Source organism: Fulmarus glacialis, unplaced genomic scaffold, assembly GCF_000690835.1.
Source record: "Fulmarus glacialis isolate BGI_N327 unplaced genomic scaffold, ASM69083v1 scaffold16169, whole genome shotgun sequence".
Taxonomy (NCBI): Eukaryota; Metazoa; Chordata; class Aves; order Procellariiformes; family Procellariidae; genus Fulmarus; species Fulmarus glacialis.
In genome coordinates this window covers 10719-21200 of record NW_009231551.1, presented here as the reverse complement: position 1 = coordinate 21200, position 10482 = coordinate 10719, and the positions used below count along the sequence as shown (strand labels likewise).

Below are 10482 nucleotides of genomic sequence, written 5' to 3'. Positions count from 1 at the left end.
GGCTTGTGTAAAATGTCTCCCCCCTCTTTAGCCACTATCCTTTACCTGACCTAGTTTTCCTACTGTTTGTGCAGAGGCGCTAGAAGGAAACAGGGAGCAGGCAAGGCTCGGGGAGGCTGTGAGAGCCTTGAGTAGTTATGCATATCTGCACACCACTAAATCAAAAGCTTTTTAAATTCAAATCTTGTCAGTGAGAAAATAATAATTTATGAATTACACAGAAGCATGAACTTTTATTGCCGTGTTCCAGACAGTAGCGTAGATGTTTCTGGGAGTCTGCCAAGCTGGCGTTTCTCGAAGAGATGTTTTCCCTTTAGTGCTGCTGTCTCGTGTTGCCTGTTAGCTCAATTATGGCCAGTGGCTTGATGTAATGCTGCACTCCCACATAAGTCGGCAGCCTCAGCGGTGTTTTCTTAGTAGTAATTGAGATGTCTTTGAAAAGCCCAGAATCTGGTAGCAGTTAAGTTTAGTTATTAGATCTGAAGTTGTGAAACTCGGGATGTAAAATCTTCGTTTAAGACATGGAGCTTAAAGCAGAAGGGAGACAAATTAGGACACTCGGGATATCTCCTTCAGAATAAAGTTGCCTGCAGAGGGCAGCTTAAAGTCATTCTTTTGAGGGTTTTGACTTAAGTCTTGAGTCCAGACGGGGTGCTCTTGATCATTACAAAATTTTCTTTTTCCCAAGTTGGAGTTGTCTTGAGAAAAATCAGAGTCCAAATGTGACACCAGGAAGGAATTTCTAGCGTATCTTCCGGTCTGTGCGGAGACCTGCCTGCAAAATGGCTCTTCTGTCAAAGAGTAAGATGGTTTCGGGAGGTGAGACTTTAAGATTTTTTCGGAAGGATGTATTTTCTGGGAAGGGGCATGTTTACAGGAGGACTGTTTTATTCACAGGGTTATAAATATGGAGAGATAGGTACTGAACTGGAGATCTCTCAAACTTGGTACACAGAACGTACAAGTGCATGGAAATGAGAGTTAAGGCAGGAAACAGAAATGCCAGTTGGCACTGGAAGTAGCATCTACCTCCCTTGGTTGTTAATGGGATTGAAGGCCTGAAGTGTCAGTGTCCCTTGAAAAAGAAAAAAACAAAAGACTAATGGTTCCTTAGCTTTGAACTCTTTAAAGGAGGGGGGAATCACACAGTTGAGGAAGAGCTGTTAACTCTTGCCATTTTGAATGCTTGAGAGTTGAAATGTTTATTGGGGGTTGAAGGGAATAATGCAAAAAGCATAGGTTGCAACACTTGAGCTGTTTTCTATTTGAGATATCACATGGAAAGGCTTGCCCATCTGCAATGCTATTTCTAAATGATCCCAACTATTGACAAGTCCAGGATGAGAGAGAGATTCAGCCTTAAATTATGTACCTTGGAGTTGAAGGTGTTGCATAGGTCCTGATGGCATGCGCTGGACTGCACCCGAATAATGTCTTCGTAGTAGTCTCGTACTGGTGAAAGGCTTGAGTTTCGAACAAAACGGGACCATGGATGTGGAAAAAGTTGTAGCAAGTTCTTTCCTGCAAATGGCATGGGGCTACTCAGAAATGCATCTACCTTGAGTGCCAGGATGAGAAAATGCTATCTGCATGGTCCATGTTATTATAGGCTTCTACATAGAACTCTGTTTTTTCCCTTATTCTGACCTTCTCAGGAAGGTTCATAACTGAGCAGAAACCTGTGAAAGCAAGGCAACACAAAATACATCAGGGCTCTTCTCTTACTGATACTGTCAGTCCTCCAGATGTCGTTGAAATGGTGCAGAAATGTTGTTCTGCCATGTTTGTCAACACTTACCTGTTGGTTCAGAGGCTTCCTTTTAGTTCTGACAGCAGAGGTGTGAGTTTCTGCCCTCAGTGTGTAATGACTTGATGTCCCAGAAAACTGGCCAGGTGGAGTTGTTGCATTATGCTGCTGCAGAGCAAAATAACATGTGTTAGGAGTAGCTCTAAACCTGATTTTTAAAATAGGTGTAGTTAACGTTTTGTGTAGAGGCATTTGAAGAAAAGTTCTTGGAGTTCAGTAGGATCAAGTGTTTTGTGTTGAAATTAAAAGGAAATCTGGTTATATTATAATGATGCAGAGGTTGCATATTGTTATGGGATGCTGGTCAAATTACTACTGGTAATTGCTTGGCAGTTTATTGTGCTCCAGAAATGTCTCACCACTGCAAAAAGGTAGAATAGGTGAAAAAGGTAAATATCTTCATAGACAGCATGAGGAAACAAAAGGTACCTGCTTGGAAAACAGAGCTATGAACTCATGTCTATTTTCATGAACTTGTTTATTGTTTTGCATTTGACTGAAATAAAATTTTTTTTTTTTTTTTTGGTGGATAGTTGGAATTCTAGGTCTTGCGCTTGAGGGAACCAAACTTCAAATTCTGGATCTTTATGGGTTTTCTATTCTTCTTAGTTAGTCTCTCAGCAGCTGTAGTAGGGGACTTGGAGTAGATTTCTGCCCGCCCCCTGGCCCCGGTACCACAACTGTAAGCCCAATTAAGGTGCTCTGAGAACTGATTTAGCTTTCTGGTTGAATGGTCGCAGGCAGTCCAGGACTATTACGTGCTATGAGATAAAACCATAAAAATTCCAGTTGCGTTTTTGTAATGGATAGTTTTTCATGATTGCCTTGTCCTTTAGCTCTTCAGAAAAGCTGGTGCCTGAGTTCTGAGTGAAGATGCTAAAACTCTTAAATTCCTGATTATGGCAGCCTTTATTATAGGATTTCTTAAGTCCTCCTGGCTTGATGTGGGAAGCCCCCAGTTGAAGAAAAGGCTGGAAGAAACACGGGTGGATGAGTGCTAATATATATTTCTTCTGGCAACTTCAAAAAGGAGCAGAAGGGAAGAGTAGAAAGTTGGTTCAGGGAATAGAGAGTGGACTGATCTGCCTTGCTGTACTAAGCATTATTTGAGGAGTTGTAGCATACATTCTTAAAACTGCTTGCTGGAAGAACAGATCATGTGAGTGAGATAGAGGCTCAAGCTTTACACCTCTTCTAAATATCTTGAATGTGGTGTGAAATGACTGTTGTCTGAATTCAAAGTGCCTATTTTGTTAGATGTGCATGCAAAAAAAACAAAAAAAGGCTGTCTTTGCCCTCCTCCAGGCAGAAGGGGGTAGATAGAAACAACATGGTCACGCAAGTGAGTGTTACAAGACTCTCACTGGACACAGGAATAAGGCAAGTTGGATTGACTTACTTGGAATTTAATCGGTATTTTATATTTTTTTCTATACAAACCATGTTTATGAGAAATGCAGTTGGAGTCATACTTTTGTCGGCTGTGGAGTTTTCCTGTTGACTTAGGGGTACCATACCTGTTAAAAATAGTTTCACTTACTTTTAAATATTATTTCATACTACTTTTAAATATATTTTATTTGATTATGTAACTTTAAAACATTACAGAGACTAAAATGTTAGTAGCTGAGATGGTCAAGTACGGTTCCTTTGAATAGAGGTTGAGTGTCACTGATGAATAAAAGGAGGGGTTATTTCACCTTTCCTGTTTCACTTAATTTGAAGCTGCATGAAGCTTTCGTTGTATTGGTTTTTTTATAGATGGATAGCCTTGTCTAATTTTGGCTAAGATGCTATGTCCATTTCATGAGATGCAACAATAATATATCCAGACTGCTATCAACTCAGTGGTTTGGGGTTTTGGGGTTGTTTTTTTGTTTGGTTTTTTTTTTGGTTTTCTTTTTTTTTGGAGGACCAGTCCTGGCAAATGATAGGTATGTTTAGAGAAGGTAATAAGCAATGGAAGTGCCATTCCTAGTTAGTTTGCATTAGCATGGCTTTTGATTGTTCTGTAGTATGTAGCAGAAGTCACTTTTAGAATTTGTATGATAGATAAGTCAGTTGCAGATTGCAGTGGACGTGTACATTTGTATTTATTTATGTCTGTCAATGCATGACCTGAACTTAAGAGCTGTCAGCTGCTTTTTTATTTTCTTAGCCTAGGTAATGAAACCATTGTAAAACAGGCTATAAAGTGAAGAAATTGATAGAAATTCCCATCAGGAAACCTTTCTCTATTAGCTTTGTTATGTTTCCATTAATTCTCTGTTGCTCAGTCTTCTTTTCTGATGTATAAATGATATGTACTGGATTTTACTTCATTTTATTCAAGTCGTCTTTTATTTGCTGGTTTCCAGACCATTAAGCATCTTACATAGTAATCATGCATGTCTCAAATCACACGTCTCCCCTGCATCCAGGAACAGGTTTTTTTTTTCTGTCTGTTGTGGTGTAGAAGATGAGTTAGCCTCATTCTCTGTAACCTTTGCATCTGCAGCACTTCGCTGTCTCGCTCTTTCTGGAGGGAGGTTGTTCGTGTTCTTGAACTTGAATGCCTGAAGCGCTGGGTTCCTTTCTCTGCATAACCTACTTTATCCCATGTGGTGCGCACACTCTGTACTGCTCCTAGTACGTAGAACAGCTTTTATTCTCTAAATACAGTTGAGAAGAGCAGTTCTGTGGTTGAAGCTAGTGTTTTAATAGTACGGCACCTTTTTGTTCTTCGTGTGCATATTTAGTCAGCAAATAGCTGAGTGGCTCTTCTGTGTGTTCAGTTGCCATTTTCTGAAGATCTCCTAGAAGATTAGAAGCGTTGAGACTTCATGAATCAAGTTTTAAACATGATCTGTTTTGGTGAAACTTGTGCGATGCTCAATATTAATAGGCAATTTCTTACTAGGCAGCAGAGTTAGTGGGAGGCCCTTTTAAAGGCATGTATAACATATGTTTCTTACTTTATTTGTCCCTTTTTTTTTTAATTTCCGTAAACCTTTTTACAGCACCTTGTGCTGCTCTAGAGAGAAATGTCCTAAGCTTTAAACAGTAAGATATGTAATAATTCATTTCTGTGTTCTGATTGTAGTATACACTGTCATTTTCTAAGATTCTTTGTGGTTAGGTTGTATTTATACAAAGTGGACTAGTAATTGAGTTATAGTTGGTCCCTCTGCAGGCATGGTTATTTTTTAGGAAGGTTCAGGACTTAAAGATATTTAGCTCTCATTGTGATTGATCTGAACAGAGTAGCTTGCCTCGCCTTGAAGATCTGGTCCAGAGTACTTTTGTCAGTTTGGTCAAGGTTTGAATTAAACTAAATAACTAAGTGCTGATAGACAGTGACTGTATACACAAGGATTTACTGTGGAACACTTATTGGGAAGCTGAAATATTTATTTGGATGGGGAAGCTATTTTGAAATACTTGGAACCCTTTGAGCATTACCTGTCTTCATTATGGAGCTGTCGGCATCTCAAGGAAATTATGGTACGTGATCTCTTGGGATGTGTCATGTTGTGGAACTAAATGCAAGTCACTCTGTCCTATTTTTCTGTCTTGACAAATACAGAATATTAACTTCATATTTTGAGATGGGTCTTGTCTCATAATGGATTGTACTTCTAAATCTTTATAAGACGTGACTTGTTTAGAGCAACTTGAAAATTCTGTCTCTTTATAAATGCTTCTAGACTTTGTTACAGATGATGAGTGCCAAGTAGCTCACGGAAATTGTACAATTGAAGGTTCACTTAAGACCTGAACTTAGTGTAAGGTTTGGAAGCAAACGCTATTTGCACCTTCATTGGAAGTATAGTTTCTGATTAGTTATTACCAGTGAATTGTTTTGTTTAAACGGTTCTGAGTGTTCCTTTATTTTGTATTCGGTACAGCATGGTGAGTCTGTCAGCAAAGTGAAATGCTCAGCATTAACAAACAGATTTTTACGTCTGTTAACTTCTGAATGATTAAGCACATTGCCATCAGCATAACAACCATTAAGACAAATGCGTTCTGGTCTGTGTAACAGAGGAACTGCACTTGGATTCTAAGTCTGCGGGAAGAGCATAAAGAGAGATTAATGGGCCAGATCTGGGAGGAGAGTAGTCAAATATAACAGTATTTCTGTTGCAAAGTAATGCATACATTTACAGATAAATGAGATATTAATAAAATGCTCATGCTACACTGGGAAGTGGCGGAGAGGAAGAGGAGACCCCAGTGATGCCTGTACGCTCCCCTGAAACAGAGTTAATTCTGTGAGAATAAATACAATTTTGTTTCTTCATTGCATATCTGAAACCTCTAGAAAAAGAACTTGATTTTTCATCTGGATCTGAAACCTCTAGAAAAAGAACTTGATTTTTCATCTGGATCAAGATATGTGGGTGATACGGGTGAGACAGCCAATTAAATCAAGCGTAGGAGGGCATTATAGGAGCTGAATATTAAGTCTGAGAAATGCATGTTAAGCTCTCCGGGAGCCGAGAGATGGGTCAGTCCTGGCTTTGACCTGAGGGTGATCAGGTTGGCGTGTCTCTTGATCATGAGTTGCGTGTTCTTGAAGAGAGTCCAGATGAGATGAATAGCAGTCATGGTTTAAGGTGATTGGTATATGAGGGAAGATGAACATACTAATTTTTTGGCAACAGTGTTGGTTCACTTCCAGCTATCTGGTGAGGATCACGTATGTGTCTGATGCGAGGTGTGTTTAAGCACTCCGTTAGATGAGGACATTGGGCAGAAGGAGGAGCCATCAGTCCACAGTTTCTGTTGGAAGGTTAAAAATGCCATGGACGGGAACCGGGGTGTGTAAAACTGGTCTATGTTTAGAGCTCAATGCTTCCATCTACTTTATGTAAAAAGTAGAAATTGCATGTAATATGTTAAAATCGGAAAGAAAAGGAGAAGAAATTTTGTAATTTTTAAATGATTCATTTGGTTCTGTTCAAGTTCTTAATGCCTTCAACTTTAGATGCTTATGGGTTTTTTTAGTTGATCTGTTCTGTTGTCTTTGACAGCTACTTCTTGAAGCTTCTTTCCACAAACACTTCAGTACGATTTTCACGAAAACATTTTACATATATTGTTTTTTAAGGCTTTTTACCTCTTTAAGGCTACATGTTGTTACAGAGCTGTGGGAATTTAATGTCATGAGTAGAAATGTGGAGAACAATGATGAGCATATAACCACGTATAAAATATTTCTTTTTCTGAGTCATTTGGATAAGGCTGTTAATGGGATTTGTAACTCCTTAACAGGGAACACAGTGAAACAAAACCTATCCAAATGTAGAATAAATACGTACCCAGCGCTTTCAGATTTATTCATCTAGGCTTTAAGTATCACCATGGCTAACTTAGCATTATCCTCTTTCAGCTGGATATGCCTACTGAGCAGATAGTTGCCAATCTAAAAACAGTTATCCATGATATCTGCACATTCAAGCCATCGACCTACGGTAAGTAGCTGTTCTTCTAATGTGGTGGTTGAAGTTAGAGCAAACAAAATTAAGACGTGGGTGTTCTGTACCGGGTTGTCATTAAATGACCTTGCTGCTTTGTCCGCCTTGGGACAGGAGGAGGGAATTTTTAGGGAACACGGTAAATCAAGACCGAAGAGCTTGACGGCCTGAAAGGGCGTGAATAGCATCTGCTCTTATTGATGTGAACTCTAGTTGCGCTGTGGCACGACGTAAGTGTCTGTGTGAGGAAAGGAGTGAGATGATGTACAAAACTACTTTTGCAGGCTTGATGCTTAAAGGAAATCCTTATGAGACATGGAGGTCTTCAGCATCTGCATGCCTTGGTTTTACCCCGCTGGCGTGACCCTGTTGTGGCTCAATGCAAAGAATCTGAACCTGGAATCCGCTTGTAGTTGCCTTAGTTAAAATCTATGCTTCAGTTAATATCTAGTCTGGTTAGCAACCCTGTTTGAAGGTATACCACCATTTTTTTTTTTCTATTACCAAGATATTTTAAAAATTTCTGCTGCTCCAAGGGAAAAGCTGTTAATCTTTTTTTTTTTTTTTTTTAATGTGTTAGCAAAAGGATCGGGTTACAAAGGAGTAAAGGTTTGAATTCTGTGTGTTGTTCCTGTGGGTTCTGCTCGCTGTTCTCAGCAGAGTGTGAACAACTAATATGCTATCTGCTCTTTGTCATAATGAAGTAAACTAAACAAATGTCATCTGCTTAGCTGGAGTGGAAATGGTGATTTATGAACGTAATTTTATGGAAGAACAACCTTGTTTAAGCTAAGAAAACAACTTTTTATATTGGTATTGGCTTAATGTCTGCAAAAAGAATCATCTTGCTTCTCTTCAATTGATGCTGTTACTAGTAACTACTGTACAGAGAACTGATCACGAGAAGCCAAGTACACATGCCTTTAGAAGCATTTCAGCCGAAATAAAAAGTATAAAGGGTTGGCTGACTTGAAGTGTGAGTAAATAGAAGCAGAAAGTGGTGGTATTTCTGTCCTTAGTGAGTTTTTTATGTGTACTACACCACCTGCTTAAGTAATGGTAAGCTCTTCTGGTTTTAGTAGCGTTTCTACTGATTTTGTGGTATGAAGCTTGATTCTTACGGTGGGTCTCTTACTGGCTTGATTAAATACATTTGCCATTTATAGGAAGCAAATTTGATAGTTAACACATCTTTACAACAATGGAGTCTAGATATGCTTGCTACCTATCAATCATTTAGACCAACTAGTTATAGATACCTGTTCTTTAGTTCCTTTCAGACTTTCCATATGTAATAGCATGTCTTTGTGCAGCTACGTTGTTATCACTAAAACAGCTTTCTTCTGCGAGTCACTTGATCTTATTCAAGACTAAAAATACCACCAGGCAAATGTTCTCAGAGTATAATGTAGACCTATTTAATCTTCCATAAAGAGATCTGACTGTTTTTGTGGTTCTTCTTGTCAAAAGGTTCCGTCAGCATTTCATGGTAGGATCCAGAATTAGGAATGGTTTGTTTAGTGCTCTTAGTCATGTATGAATATCGTGATCAACGAACTTCCCACCCATATCTTGCCAATCAGGACCACTTCCCAAAGTCAGTTCACCTGTATTCCTTTTTTTGGAGGAGTGTGTGTGTGAAGCTTTATTTGTATGTTCTAAGGCCCAGGGGCACCAGTGATGTCAACTGCTGGTGAGGTACTGAGGGAATAAGGTAGCCATCACGTTAGTACCCTTTATGGCACCAGAGTGTGAATTGCATTTTGAACCCAGTCTGGCCAGGGTGGATGTTAAACTCTGTTCTGAAGGGATGTGTCTACACGTATAGTTCTGATTCTGGTCACGTGCTTGAAGCAGTACGGATTAGTACTAAAATAAATCAGCCTGGAGACGTGAGAAGTGGTAGAGTGACCGAATTGGTGGTGTTCTTTGTTTTCTAGGTCCTTTTGTGCAGAAGTTGGTTATTAGATCTTCAACCAGTGAAGGTTTGCTATTGAACCTTGATGGACTTCTGCCGCAGGTAGAGAAAGTGGAAGAAGAAGAAAATGCAGAACATGATGAAGAAAAACATGTCCAAGAATCTGTTAGTACCTGATGTCTTTCCTCGTAGATCTGATGATCAAGCTTGGAAAGCAAATGGTGTAATTCAAATCATACTTTATAAAAAGAAAAAATAATCTAACTTGTGAATTTCACTTGTAAACACTGTGTAACAAGAAACATTGTCACAAACAGGAGTTTGTTGTCAAAACGGAAGACATTTTAAGTTCCTTCTGTTGGAGCTTGAAAGCTCCCTAGTTTGTCGTTTTTTCCTTTGTATGTAATAGTTCTTACTTTAATAAAAGTATTTCTGTAACTTTTCAAGTGTTGCCATCCAATTTCCACAGTTGCAGCTGCAAGGCCAGCACACGCTATATCTGTAATGCTGGGCTTTTTACTCTGTTGAAATTGCGGAATGTTCAAGGCTTTTGGGGTCTTGACTCGTTCCCCCGCGGAGCATCTAATGCAGTTACGTGGGAAAGCTGCTGTATATCTCGCCAATGAAGGAAACTAGTTTTTATTTACCATTCCATTTTTCTGCCAAGTCAGACATGGTGTTCCTCTTGAATTGGTGGGAGTAATGTCTGCATGATGCTTGTGATAACTCAATTTGTTTTCATTTAACCTGCATACCTAGATACTGGAGGTGTATACAGAGGATTACTGCTCTGCCACTCTGACCCTTTGAATGCAGGTTAGTCTTTGTGACAAGCTGTAATAGATGAGGTTTTTTAAATGAAAAATTGGCTGTATTCCGTGGGAGGAGTGATCATGCACCTTATCTTTAAAATAATGCTATTTCCTCTATGCATAACTGGTACGATACCCCTCAGAGAATCCAGTCAATTAGTGGTTTGTTTGCACTGTCCTGGAAAGAATTACGCTTAAAATGTTTTGGGATGAAACCTGAGTGAAGCGACAAAGTCTAAGTGTCACTTTCTTGTCTATTTTCTAGCATCGAGGTTGTTCTTGATGGGCTTGTGAATAACCACTTGGGATGGATTTGGGAGAGTGGGGGCAGCTTCACAACAAGCAGCAGGTGATCCTCAAGAGAGAGGAAGACTCCCATGCTACACTTCCTGATGAGGTGTTTTTTGTTTTGTTGTAGGTTGTTTTTGGTTGGTTGGTTTTTGGGGGGTTTTTTTGCCTGAAAATGCTGACTGATGCCTTACGCGG

The 10482-nt window shown here is 39.4% G+C and overlaps 1 protein-coding gene across 1 annotated transcript in view; it reads left to right on the top strand.

Annotated features, from left to right (window-relative positions):
- The window catches only part of MRPL1 (mitochondrial ribosomal protein L1), a gene marked incomplete at its 5' end in the record, with an annotated part of 16329 nt that extends 6871 nt beyond the window's left edge, over positions 1 to 9458 (top strand). Inside the window, 2 exons of the mRNA XM_009584632.1 lie at positions 7182 to 7263; positions 9207 to 9458. Coding sequence (XP_009582927.1) covers positions 7182 to 7263; positions 9207 to 9361 — 237 coding nt within the window. The remainder of the gene's footprint in view (positions 1 to 7181; positions 7264 to 9206) is intronic.
- Positions 9459 to 10482: the final 1024 nt, after the last annotated feature.